The following is a 14,611-nucleotide window of genomic DNA, read 5'->3' as shown; positions in this document are numbered from 1 at the left end:
AAAGAAACTTTAGAAATCTTTTCCTTTATGAATTTGTAGTGGCTGTAGTTGCAGTATTTGATCTGGTTCTTTCCAAGTAATAGCAAGGTTGTATTGGAAGTCGCACGCCTTCAAAATAAGAATATAATACAAGTTCACTGTGCTTTTCGAAATGTTGCACTCCACTCCTCTATCTACCTGGACTTCTTTGGGAGTAAACATTTATTTGTATGAGAGATCAGTCTACATACACTAGGCTCAGCCAGCAAGATGTGCACACTGCAGACCTACCCTGCTGATCTGCCTCCTTTTCAACAGGAGAGTTGGAGAGCAGCAGGCTGGGCACCCCTGGTCCCATAATAGTCTGTATCATCTTCCAGTGTGTAATCAGGTGTTCAGGGCTCTGCTTTCTTCATGAAACAGTAATAGTGGAGCTGAAGACAGATCTCTTCTGGCATATGTGTGGTTCAGCACGTACAGCCAACAGTTGTCATGGCCTCCTTGACTTATACCATGAATGGACTCCAAAATGGGCCTGAAGATTCAGCTTTCAGAACTACTGAGGCTGCACAACCTCATGTGCTCATAGGTAGGGTTGTGATCTGAGCTCCTGGTTTCTATGTTCTTGGGTACATTCTCTGCAGCCCTCCCACCACTTCAGGTATGGCTGTAACATCTCAGAAGCTATCCTCCTCAACCAAGGAATGGGGGCAGAACAAGGCTTTGAAAGCATCCTGGAGCAGCCTCTTAAGAGTCCTTTGGAGGTAAAGTTACAAATCTGAGAAAATAGAGTGTGTTGTCAGAATTTCTGTAGGCATTTGACTAGTTTTTCTGTGTGTACACAAGTGCACACAATACACTATTTTTTTTCTGTAAGCAAATACAAAATAAGTGGTAGGTAGGAAATTTGAAATAGCTATTTGAGGAAATAATGGCAACACTAGCAAGATAAAATCATTGTATATGCATGTCTGCCACTGAGGAGTTTTTATTTCCTACACATATTTTTGCAAACTGTGGGGAAAAAATAGAAGGGATATTCGATGCAACAGAGAAAATAAAAATAAATACCTTTACCTTGGCCAAACGAGAACCCAACACACATCTAAAGGCAAGTTGATGGGAATTTTGCCTTATTTGACACCGCTACAGTCCCAGGCACCCTTAATGATAATGCTCTTTATTTTATAAATAATATAACAACCCATAAGTTGTACATATCCGATCATACACTGTGGTTTCTATTTAAATTTAAGTTATGTGGTTTTACTACTTTGCAAGAGATTTGACCTTTCACTTGCCTTTCTTTATTACCTACCACCACATTTTTAGGCAATGATACACTGCTGGTTTGGAACAAAATGAAAATAAAGACAGAACAAAATAGCAGGCATTTCTCAATGGCATAAAGGATAACAAAACTGGATATTCTGTGATTACTGTGTAACTTGATGAGCTTTCAAATAAACAGTTCAGCAACCACCATTCCATCACTCAAGTGACTGTAGGTTAAAAAGATATATATATAAAAGGTATATTTTGTATTAACAGACTCTCAGACTATAGTATTATACAGACTATGTTAATTCAATTGTTTGAGGAAGAGGAGTCAGAATTACTTGTCCCCTAATTGATATCTCCACAACATTTCCAGTATGAACATAGAATCATAGAATCACACAATGGTTTGGGTTGGAAGAGACCTTAAAGATCATCTAAGTTCCACCTCCCCCTGCCATGGGCAAGGACACCTCCCACGAGACCAGGTTGCTAAAAGCCTCATCCAACCTGGCCTTGAACACTTCCAGGGAGGAGATATCCACAGCTTCTCCAGGCAACCTGTTCTGGTGTCTCACCACCCTCATGGTAAAGAGTTTATTTCTTATATCTAATAAAAACCTACCCATTTTTAGTTTAATACTCTAACTGCTTGTCCTATCACTACAGTCCCTGATAAACAGTCTTTCCCCATCTTTCTTATAGGCCCCCTTTAAGTACTGGAAGGAATATATGAAATTAAAACTTTTTTCTTTTTTTTTTTTTAATTTTACATGAGGTTTGGTCCATTTTAAATACAGAAATAAGCAACATATTTGGCTTAGAATGTCAGGTTAACATGGTTTCTTCTATTTGTCAATCAATCCTAAATGGATTGCCATGCCTGTATGGAATCCCACTGATTTTATATATGGAGACTCATATACATATCAGATAGCAGGAAAAACTGAGGTTATAAATTCCTTTAAACTGCTTTCTAGCTGTTCTATCTCTGTCCAATATATTGTTCCAGTACAACAACTTCTAAAACTACTAATTAGTTTTTGTGGAAAAAAAAATGTTATTCTCTGGGCTTCTTTTCCCACCTCACATCATCAGTAAAAAGCATTTATATTGTAATATTAATCGTGAACCTAAAGTAAATAAAAGTTTCCTAGTTACATCACTTGATTTCACCACCAAGCTTTTAAAGAAGTGACTACTCTAACTTGTCAAGAGACCAAGAGACTAGGATAAAAAAAAATAATAATAATAATTCAGATCAAAATTAAAAATATTAGAATATATTTTGCATATTTTGGGGGGGGAGGGTAAATAGTTTTACTAAAAAGTATTTGTTGTTACATGTAACCAGGAACAGACATTCTTCATTTAACATGGCAAATAAGTAAACTAATATGGCATATATTGGTCTGCCTGATAATCCTCTGAAGACACTCCATGTGATGTTAGTAGCCTTTAAATCAGCCCAAAAGTTAAGCTTGGACCACCAATTGACTGCCATACATTTAACTTGCATTAATCACAATTCTTTTGGCTATTACTCCCAAAAGCAAATATCCTGAAGTAATGAAAACTACCTATCATGATTCATGATAGTTACATTTTAACACACACAGATATGTGTTTTATTCAGAGAAAAAGTGATAGTTGTGGTAGCAAATGATAAAAATGATAAAAAGTGATAGCAAATGTTGTTTTTCTCTGAAGAAAAAGGGGAGAAATAGGAGAGAGAGAGAGAGAAAGAGAGAGAGAGAGAGAAAGAGAGAAAGAGAGAAACAACTAGGTTTTTGTCTTTGTTGTTTTTTGTAAATCCATTTCATAAGCCAGAATCAAAGATGTGGCTCCAAGATTAAGTCTAGAAATCTGCTTCCAAGTGCCACTTTGTGGGTGCTGGCCACATGCATAGTTATCTGCTACAAGAGGACTATTCATCCAGGAAAAGAACAAAACTGCAGTTTTAGCTTCAGTTTAAGAAAAAAGCATTCCATCCAGCTCAGTATTTAATTTGCAACCCAGAGTAGAGGACAAAATGCCTTTATTTTAACCTAGGCATTAGTTAAAACATTTTAGATATCATGGATCAAAGAAATCAAGTTCATTCTTTAAAATAACAACCTATTTCTCATTCTACTTATTTTTAACTGGAACCTTGCAAAATTTGATGCTTCAAGCTCAGCTGGCATTTTAATATTTTTTGTTGTCTCACGTGGTTTCATTCATTCTGAGCTTTGTTTTTACTTTCACATTTTTCTAAAATAAATGTAGTAGTTAAGATAGGTTTCTGCGTAAAACATTGTGGACTGGCAAAGGAGCATCATTTTTATGCCTAAGAACAGCATGGTTTTTTATAGATCGAAGAGTGCAGACTCGCAGAATGTGTAAGACATATTTTAAGAGAGTGATTTTTTTTGTCTTTCTAATTGTTTCAAAATATAGAACACATGAGAGTTTTTTAAAAATTAAAATTAAAAATGTTGATTACTTAGTTATATGTCCTTGCAATGCAGTGGATTTATTTCAAGAATTAAAGACAGTCTTCCTTTTAGAGGGCTGATTCTACTAAAGTTTCAGAAAGAAATAAAAGACAAAGACTATTAATGCTGCTATGGAAATTCTCTGCGTTTCAGCTAAAGGATTAAAGTACCAATCTAGAAGTCAAGCTGTCACAATTGTCTCTGTTTTATTTTACTAAAGTGCTGTTGCTTTAGTCTATGCACAGAAAGGACTTCAGTTCTTTGAAGCACAGAGAGATAGAAAGCTCAGAGCTGTGCTGAAGTCAGCTTGACCTAGTTTGACAGAGACAAGCTGAAAGTTCGCTGCAGAAACCTCTATCACCAGCTACCCTCTGCCTCACATGGGGGTCTCCCTTGCCTGGATGAGTACTTGGTTCCTGCTGCTCCTTCCCTGGGCTGTACAGGCGGAGCACGGCAGGTCGCTGCCAGCTCACCTCCCACGCTGCTCCCACCGCTACAAGCCCTTGCAGCACACTGTACCTCTGCACAGCTGCAGGGCAGCACTTATCTATCACACTTGCAGCAATTTGCAGAGAACATACCATCTACCTGATCCATTACATGCTCCTTCGTGGAATGGTGACCAAGAAAGCTGGTCTCCGTCTCCTTGCAAAGCACGAGGAACAGATGCAGAACACTGATGACAGGCTGATGTTCTGAAACTTTTGCCATTGATTTTGCTTTTGAAGACAGCAATTGCAACAATGCTTCAGGAGGCAAAAACTCAAAGTTATAGCTCTTTTCACTTAGTGCTTATTCACAAAAATCACACTGGTTTGTTCTGTCCAAATATTTTGGATTTCTTATCTTGACAGGATGTAAAACCTGCCCAAAGTGTATGGAAGTTGTTTGGGAGAAGAAAGTCCCCAAACAACTGCACCCCTAGATTATTCCAGTATCAGGAAAGCTGAAAACAAATCCACCTCTGGCCTCCTGGGGTGTGACTGCTGTGTTGTCTCTCTTAAAGCCTCAGCACAGAGCTTGGTTGGCTAAATTTCCTGACCCTACAAACCACCCACCAAATTTTTCATGAGGCTGAGAAGGCACTCATCATGGCTGTTTGAGATCAAGCAGGAGGAGGAGCTCTGGGAGGAAGGCACAGTTGGGAATGGACAGTGTTCTTCCAGGGCCTCCCCTACACACACATCCTTTTATTTTATATACTGAAGTACACATCAAGAAACAATTCCTTCTGTGGGAACTTTGCAGTCCAGCTAGATAAAGGAGACAAAAAGCAAGAGCAAGGGGGTATTGTCATCATGATCTCATTTTATACATAGAGTGTGGGGCAACAGAAATTAAATGTACTGCACAGCTGGAGAGCAGCACCCACCTGCAAAGCTGCATTTCTAGCTACTTTATCCATCATTGCAGTGTAAAAGGTTTTATTTTATTTAAACAGGCAGAACTGTTAGGAAAGAAATTTTTAGATCCTAGCCTAAACTCCTGGGGATATGAAGGAAGATGTAGAAAAAAAATATAATCAAACTTCTGCTAGACTGCTGTAGAATCCTTGAAAACAGTCTATTACATCTCACTATTATCCTGCATTTCATCGTTATTGGAAAAGGCACAACTAAAAACATCCCTCTCCCAGCCCACTCTGACCTCCCTTTAGAACATCGTGCTCTCTTTAAGTCAAAAATCATGCATGGACATCTGTATGTATTAAGTACAGTGTTTCATGTAGTATATATTGTGTCAAAACACAAAATTGATGGAAAAAAATGATGAAAAAGTAGCCTTGACTGCTTTAAATCACTTTTTTTTTTTTTTTCCTCTCCACTAGTCAAAAATAAAGACTGATGTAATAAATAAAGCAGTGGAAGGATGCCAAAAAGGTAGTTGTCTTCATGTTACTTTGTGGCTTACTGAAGATCTTAGCATTAGAACATGTTGAATGTTGTAAGAATGTGCCTGCAAGCATTGAGCAGTTCCCTTCTCTTCCAGAAGTGGATGCGTGAAGTAAATCTTCTCTTTTCATTGCATATTAATAGAGATAGGAAGTGGTTATACATATGAAGAGATTAAGCTATTATGTATTTTATCTGTGGTAATCAATCATTAAAATACAAGAAGAGCATGAAGAACCTATTTCATCTCAATATGATGCCTCTCTACTTCTCAAACATGCTTTGCCAGTACTGTCTATAAGTCTTTTAGACTTAATACTTTACAGTTATTAGGAAATGATATCCATCTATTTTTTCCTCAAAATTCTTCAAAACCTGTTTCGTTATCTTGTCCCAGACAATTTTCAGATTTCACCTGCCCTGCACTTGGTATACATGTACTTCCAAATTTAAAATCTTGACTACAGTACAGTTCTCAGCAGTGGCCAGCAGAAATACAAAACATACATGTTAAACATAAATAAATTAAAATAGTCTCTACAAACTAAGTCCTCACAGTTGTGGTTGTCTGAAACATGGCTGGATAATGTTCACTGATGTGGCTCCTTAGCTAATCTAGGAAACTAGAAAGTTTGAAGACCAATGGAGTAATGGAACAGAGGCCACAAGAACAAAACATCATCCATTTGGCAGTAGCATCATTTGGTTAGAGAAAAAATATTTGCAAGGTGAACAGTTCGTCATATAACTGCTGCCAGTTCTGGGACAGCCTCCTACTTATTTTCTTTCACTTTCAAACATAATAGCTAGTGTTAATGCATTTAAAAATACAAGAAATACTTTCTCTTTCCTACTCTCTTAACAGACTGTCATCTCAGTGTCTCCTCAGAAAAAGAAGTTGAGGTATTGTGATATTAGGCAGTTTATGATTCTTCCTTATTTCTGCTCTTATCCTCACCTTTCTCCTTTTCTTGCAGGAGCTTTTCTTGCAGCTCCTGCCCTGCAAATATTGAAACAGCATCAATAACCCTAAAGACGTGGGATCATAAACACTGTTTTATTTTTCATATGGAAAGGCTTTTGTGTCCATGGCTAATATTCACCTCCACCTTCCTTTTAAATCTGGTGCACCAACTCTCTTCTGAGATGTACTCTAATGTACCCCTCAGATTTAATGCCATCAATACTGAAAAAGGCTGTGTCCTACTCCAAGTCCATATGTCAATTCCATTTCAGAGCAGAGAGAGTAGTTACTTCCTTCACTTTTCTTTTGAAAAGTACTTTTTGTTTTTAAATATAAATTTGGTGCAATTTTACCCAATAGACAGCAAATATCTGCGCTGAAGTTATATTCACACATTCTATAAAATGCAGATTGTATAATATAGCATGATGGCTTTGTTCCATTATGCTTCATTACTAGGTTGAAAATTACTGACACTGTACATTTTTTCTCTTTAGTGTTCTATCATTTTAAATTATGACTGCACTGTAGGTTACTCAGTGTAGTAAATAATCTAACATTTTCTGCCTGGCACCCTACTAACTGCAACAACACCTTCCTTCCCAGGTGGTCCTGAGGCCTTTCTCAAATTCTCGTTAGGTAATTACATTCTGCCTGCCTGAGGTCTCCTCCTGACTCTGCAAATGCATTCTTCATTTGTCATGGACAGTTTGTAGTGGTGCTGCAGGCTATGGAACAACTGCACTTGGGTGCAACAGCAGCTTTGGTACCTCAGTACAACTTACCTCAGTTGTTTTCCATTCTCTTTAGGATCATGGGATAAAACTTGACAGATAGTCAAAAATAACTTGGGGGGTGGGAGGAGTTGTTTTCAGAAATTAAAATTTAATGCTTGAGTTAATTAGCTTCCTAAAGATTCAAAACTACTTATTCTTCAGATGTAGAGCTAATGGTTAACATGTTATCTAAAGCCTCTGACATTGCTTCAGAAAACAAAGTTAAAATAATACTAGAGAAAATAACATGATCACTGATACTCTGAGAGAGCAGAGAATGAAGGAATGTCAAACAAGGAGAAATCACCATAGGCTGGGCTTTTTAATCAGTAATTCCAACCTCAGCATTTATATGTGTAGTACACACCTTAGAGTAGCAGAAGAATACGTAATAAAGCATTTAATTAATTCAAGGAAAGTGGTCCTTAAAAAAAAAAAAAAAAAAGCAGGTATTTTGGGAGATATCATTTCAGCATAATTAAGCATTCCAAATAAATACAAATTCTTGTTCACTTTCATAAATGTATACAGTGATCCAAATCAGACTCATAACTGTGTCAACAACTGAACTGCATTAAAGAATCAAGTTCCATTATGCGGTATTAAAGGTTCCTTTTTGAAGATAATAAGTAGTTTATCAGAAATCCAAAAAAATTACTCAAGATTATGTTTAGCCTTATGCTCATTGACGACTACAGACAACCAAGCAGAAGCAGAATATTTCTTACTCATGAACAAAGCACATCACACTGGAGGGAAATAGACATTTTCTGAAGTTTTGGAAGAAAAAAAAAGACAAAAACTTGAACACTAAATACACAAAAGCAAAAAGAAATGTTCTGAACCCAGAACAGCTCCTTTTGTGGTGGCTCAAAGACTTATCACTAATTCAGAAATCTATGGTACAAGTCTGAATCAAGCAGAATAGAGATCTGCAAACAGATTTTCCTGTTTCATGCAGTCTAAACACTAGAGCATTAATTTCTTTCTCTCAGATTTTTGATAGGATTTTCCTTCAGGGCTTAAGAAAACTTTCCAGTCAAAACCTACATACCTGCTGATAATTCCCGAGGAAAAACAGAAAGACCTCCAATATGTGACTGCGGTAGGACTACTTACACTAATGCGTTGAAGTGAAAGCACGTTTTAAGTGGTTTTCTGGATAAATACCAGTCTACTCAACATTTTTCTAATCCGAGATCCAAATTAATCGTCATATTGTTATAATGAAATAAATATGCACCATATTATAGTGGAATTTTGATCATATTAAAGTTACATTAAAGATATCTCCAACTACCCAAATAAGCCTTCTCAGTAATGACATATTGGAAAACTGATGCAATTTTCCTAAATCATGCTATTCAAACCTTAACTCATACACAACTTTGTGTCTAATCAGACCTTAATAGACAATCAGTATTTCAAAAGGAAGAAAATTAACTAAAATAAGATGCTTTTATTTATAAATGAAACATATGTCACTGAGGCATTTTCTCCAATGTAATTATTAATCAGTTAATCTAACTCTTCACTCTAGTCCACCATCTCAAGCAAGGGAAGCTGATTACAATTTGCAAAGTTCAATTAAATTAAATATTTGTCTGTAGTAATGTACTTACAGTAGAAATTATGTCTTGCTTGTAGGTTCCTCATTTGGTGATGTAATATTCAGAAGTCACCATGCTTTTGGTCTTAGATAAAGCATTTCCTTCATGGCTCTCTTTAAGTGGTCTTCTGAACAAGTCATTGCATCATAATATACTCTCTTCTCACATACATGTATGTTCTCTTTCTGTATTTTCTGTCCAAAATACTCAATAGACACATAAAAGTAAACCAGTGAGTTACTAATTATGATACATGGCATTTATAGCATGTTTTACATCTTCAAAGTATTTTACAAATAACAGCTGATTGAACAGGTTAGGAAACAGAAACCTGAATGAAAATTACCCAGAGTCCCTTAAAAGATTGAATAATTGTATCTCAAATGTTCCAGAAGGCTTTAAAAGGCCACAGCTTCTTTGCTATAAATGAATAGATCAAAATCAGTGTTCCCATTAATTCTTCCTTTCTTAAGCATCATTCACATGAAACATGCATATGCAGCATGTAGTCTAATTGCTGCTGAAAGAGCCCCAGTGTATTTTAAGAGTCAGGTGTGCCTTAAAGTATATAATTTGATCCATTCTTTAAAGAAGGAAGACTTACATTGCTACATCTGTGATTCTGTGATTTCTTTTTTAATTCATGAGTTTCCTAAGTAGCAGTCACAAACCAGGTTCAAGTATCTTTTCTCAACTGTATCAATAGTTTTTTATTAGGACAAAGGAGAAGGGAATAACATACTCTTCACAAGGTTTGATTTTCTTTTCTGTACCCTCTTTTTTTTTTTTTCAGTTTTGTATCTATTTTATCTATCCATTTTTCCTTCCCATGTGGTGCAATATTATGATTATCTCCATTATGAATTTTGAAAAAGGACCCTGAGTTATTTAGTTCCCTAACTTCAGTTTCACTTGGACTTACCAAGTTCAGATGTCGGTGTTTTGAGGCATACTGCTTATTTTTTCTTTAACTCCTTCAAAATATATAGGTAGCATAATTATTTCATATTCTAGAAAATAGGAATAGTTGTGATAATGGCCACTGAACAAAACAGACAAGCAATGCTATTTTAAGTAATGTGGTGATACATCAGTCTTATCCTTAACCTTATCCTGAAATTTCTGATCTATCATCTTAAATATTTGAATAAATGGAGACATGTTAAGAGAATTAATGTAATTATAGCACTTGAACATTGTGGAATCCACTTGTAAATATAGACATCCAGCTACAAACAAAATAATATTATTCTCAGTAAAAGAAAATCTGACTTGACCTTTGGGACTTGTAGCCAAATATTTGTGCACACTTCATTTCTGATCCACTACTTATAATTCTTCTTTTATGGTCAACAGATAAGCTCCTCCAGACAAAAAAAAATAACCATATTAGGAAAAGAAAAAAAAGCTTCGGAAGACTGTGTTACAAAGACCTCAATCCCTCACATTTAATTAAACACAAAAATTTTTGATGAATTTCACAGGTTGGTAATCTGGCCCAGACTTTGGAAACTGACCCATATGTGACAGCACTAAAGCAATTACAGCACTCATGGCCAGTCATATGATGTAATTTCTTAAAATTTTCATAGAAACTCTTAATATGGGGATCTGCCATATCTGAGTTCCTATGACAGATACCTCAATAGTTTCACATACCCAACTTTCACAACTTTCTACCAGAAGCTCTAAAATATTTAATATTTTGCTTAAAGCCCTGATGTCAGCCAAATATATTAGAACACCTTTTTTATTTTTAATTTGATTTCTTGGTCCTTTGTTTGCAGTGAAGAGCAGGAAATGTGAATCACAGTTGACAAGGACCAAATAAAGCAAGACCATAATAGTCTTTTTGATTAACTTTAAAACTTTATACTTACCAGGAGCCTGATAGCTAAGCTTTTGAACAACTATGATGAAGACATAGATACATATTGTAGGAAAATCTGCCTTGCAGCAGACTTTGCTATGCATTATTTGATAATAAGTCACTAGTGTAAGGAGCTCTTTAGAGAACTTTTTCTATGTTGTACATTTGAAGTACAGGATGCCAGCTTCTCTGCAATCAACTGCTTACAGCAACCATTTTGATAGACAATGCTCCTCTGCTCCTGTTTCATTTAAAATGATACAGGTCTTTTAATGCAGATGTGTGTCTCTCTGTGAAAAGCAAACATTTAAATCTTGCCACCTACCTACCAATGACAGTATATCCCACAGAAAACCAAGGCTCGGGAATTTTAGGTCAAAAATAAGTTATTGGAACTATAAGAAGTATCAAAGATGGTCAAAGCAAGCCTGACACTGTGATATGAAGGCATACATTATCAAGAGAGATTTTTGTCATAGGATAAGTTTCTGCTCTAAATCTGCTTTGATTGCTTAGCTTTAATCTTTTTTTCTTTTTCTTCTCTCTCTTTTTTTTTTTCCCCCATAGGCAAAATCGTATTCCTGACGTGTACATCTACAAAAATGCTTTCAGATGATCAATTCTCTCCATTTAGGCCATTTTTGATTATTTGGTTATTACACAAACAAACAAATTGCTTGTTCTCGTTTCTGTAAGTTGTGTAACTCATTTCTGTGAGCAATTGCCACAACTCTCTGTATAAATTTTGTGTGCCTGCACTTGGTACTAACAATAATCAGGGGTGTATTAAACAAATTCACTTAATCTGAATCTGCTGCAGTTAATGAAGATTTTACAGTGTAAATTCATGATGGGGGAGATTCAGGCTCTATACATCAGAGGCTAATTAACAGGTTTTCTTGAAATTCCTGAAGGAATGGGAATTATGCTGGGTTATGCCCTGAGAATTGGGGTACATGAAATGCTCTTTACTTTCATAAAATAATGGAAATATCACTATATTTGCATCACATATATATATATATTATATATATTAAGCCTATACAGCCATAACTCTGATTTCATGTATCTCAGTCTGCAACATGTAGTCATCTGAATTTTCGAGACTGGAAAAGTACTATGGCTAGTAGATCTTACATCAACATCCATTTTGCCCTCAATGTTTATTTCGTTCCTTTCTGTTCACTACCTCTTCCCTCTTCTCTCCAAACCTGTTACCAAAAAACTTTTTCAGGGTCTTTTTAGTCTCTTCTATAGAATACATTTATACCAGAAGACAATGTCGGATAGGGCAATTCAAAATGAAAAGCAAGCAAACAAACAAAAACAACAGTAATAATTAGTCCCATAAGTTTATCTGGTTTATGAAATGGCTTGGGTATTTTTTATTTTTATTATTTTGTTTTTTCATGTTTCAACCTTTTATCTGTGTTGTTTTTATGCCTGTGTTGATCACAATTTACAGTTATGAATGTATTCCCCAAAAGCCTGAATTATTCATTTCAAGACAATTCAAAAATACTCAAACCTTCAAAATAATTTTACCTTATTCGTCTTTTCCATCAAAAACTCCATCAGACAATTCCAGGTTTCTCTTTCTGATTGAATTTTAGAACAAAAACTACAGCTAATTTTGTATGGTTTACCACAAACAGAACATCTCTCTTTTGCATACAGTGCATGTGCATAGTAATTTATACATTTGAGCACAGTAGCAATATATGTCTAGACACAGAAGCATTTTCTCTAACGTATTAGAGAAGGTTTTTGTTGTGCTATATGAGCTGAGAGAAGACAATGCAAGAATATATTCAAAGTTTCAAGTGTCTTTTTGGTCTTGTACCATCACACATAAGTCTGTTGACATTTTGTTACAAATAAATTACTCAAATCACTCTTCTCTGAAGAAGGTAATAAAAGCCTTTCCTGTTTACAAAATTCAAGAATGTTCAGATGTTTTTCTCACACCTAATGCGTGGAAAGCTACCAAAAAAGAAGAGCAGGAAACACTTGTTTGTCCCTTGTCACATCACAAGACAATTAACACCGGGCCAGTTACCATAAATGTTAGGCTAAAGACATCCCCTAACTTTCATATCAGGTATAGCTGGCCTCAGTTCCCTGTATCTGAGAAAATGGGCTAAGTCCAAAGGTGGCCAAGGTTCAAACCCATTGCACAGCGACACACACAGCTGCCCCAGGGGCAGGGCTTGCCTGGCAAAGCTGCTCTCTCATAGTTTCATCCCTTAATCTGTTTCAGAAGAAATAAAATAATAATCAGTCCTCGGCAGCTTCCAAAAGCATCTTGTGCTTTCTGCTTCACCACCAAGTCAAACAGATGAGTTTCAGACATTGCTGGAGTTGACTTCAACTAAGCAGTCTTTGTCCTGAAACAGGCTGAGGAGTGCTCACACACTGGTTTACAGTGAGTCTGTGCTCAGTAAGCTGTTTTTGTCTGCCTCTTGTAGTTCTCAGGCCTCACGTCAGACACAACATCTGAAAACAGTCCTATAGGTAGGCTGTAAACACACTAGTCCATGAACTGGAGAGGCAAACTCAGCTTCTGAGCAAACAAGCCCTAAATAAGCTCAGGTAAATCACAGAGTCATAGAATCATTAAGGCTGGAAAAAACCTCCAAGATGATCTGGCCCAACCATCACCCTATTACCAATGTCACCCACTAAACCATGTCCCTAAGTGCCACGTCCAACCTTTCCTTAAACATCCCCAGGGATGGTGACTCCACCACCTCTCTGGGCAACCCATTGATAGCAAAATGCCTGACTAGTTTATCTGAGAAGAAATATGTCAACAAATGTCTGACTGCTCTTTCTGAGAAGAAATACGTCTCCTCATTTCTAACCTAAACCTCCCCTGGCGCAACTTGAGGCCTTTCCCTCTAGGCCTAGTCACCTGTGAGAAGATGCCAACCCCAAGCTCCCCACAGCTTCCTTTTAGCTAGTTGTAGAGAGCAGTAAGGTCTCCCCTGAGCCTCCTCTTCTCCAGTCTAAACAACTCCAGCTTCCTCAGCCGCTCCTCACAGGACTTGTGATCCAGGCCCCTCACCACCTTCGTAGCCCTTCTCTAGACACACTTCACGGCCTCAATGTCCTTCTTATAGTGAGGGGCCCAAAGCTGAACACAGCACTCAAGGTGCGGCCTCACCAGAGCAGAGTACAGGGGGCCGATCACCTCCCTGCTCCCGCTGGCTGCACCATTCCTGACACAAGCCAGGATGTTGTTGACCTTCTTGGCCACCTGGGCACACTGCCAGCTCATGTTCAGGCGAGCATCAATCAGCACCCCCAGATCCTTTTCCTCTGCACAGCTTTCCAGCCACTCTGCCCCAAGCCTGTAGCGCTGCATGGGGTTGTTGTGACCAAAGTGCTGACTGAACCTGAAGGTATCTTTATTTAAATACTGCATGTTTTCCTGATTTAGATAAAGATACCAACTCTCTTTCCCTGTGAAGATGTAAATTTCCTAAAAATGTCACATTTTATATATTCATAGCAGCTATGGCATTTATACGGATAAAGAAAAAATGCACAGCTGACAGAACGGCATCATTATCTCATTAGAAAAATATTCAAAGTAAGGTTTTTCTTTAAAAAAGCCTTATCAGGGTAATACTGTTTCTTCTGAAATCATTGGCAAAACAGCAGTTTGGAAAATTCTCTCTTACAACACTTAAGAGATAGAAATATAAACATTTGTCTACTTTCAAAGACATATGAATTCTACCTAACCAACACTCTGAATTC

At 36.9% G+C, this 14,611-nt stretch overlaps 1 protein-coding gene across 1 annotated transcript in view; it reads right to left on the bottom strand.

Moving 5' to 3' along the window:
- The window catches only part of KCNK2 (potassium two pore domain channel subfamily K member 2), a gene marked incomplete at its 5' end in the record, with an annotated part of 105,889 nt that extends 96,867 nt beyond the window's left edge, over positions 1–9,022 (bottom strand). The window contains one exon of the mRNA XM_084284027.1: positions 8,989–9,022. Within this exon, the coding sequence (XP_084140153.1) occupies positions 8,989–9,022 (34 nt within the window). The remainder of the gene's footprint in view (positions 1–8,988) is intronic.
- Positions 9,023–14,611: the final 5,589 nt, after the last annotated feature.

This window comes from Netta rufina (genome assembly GCF_964035555.1).
Source record: "Netta rufina genome assembly, chromosome: 3".
Taxonomy (NCBI): domain Eukaryota; kingdom Metazoa; phylum Chordata; class Aves; order Anseriformes; family Anatidae; genus Netta; species Netta rufina.
The sequence above is the reverse complement of the archived record's forward strand: the minus strand, read 5'-3'. Positions and strand labels throughout refer to the sequence as shown.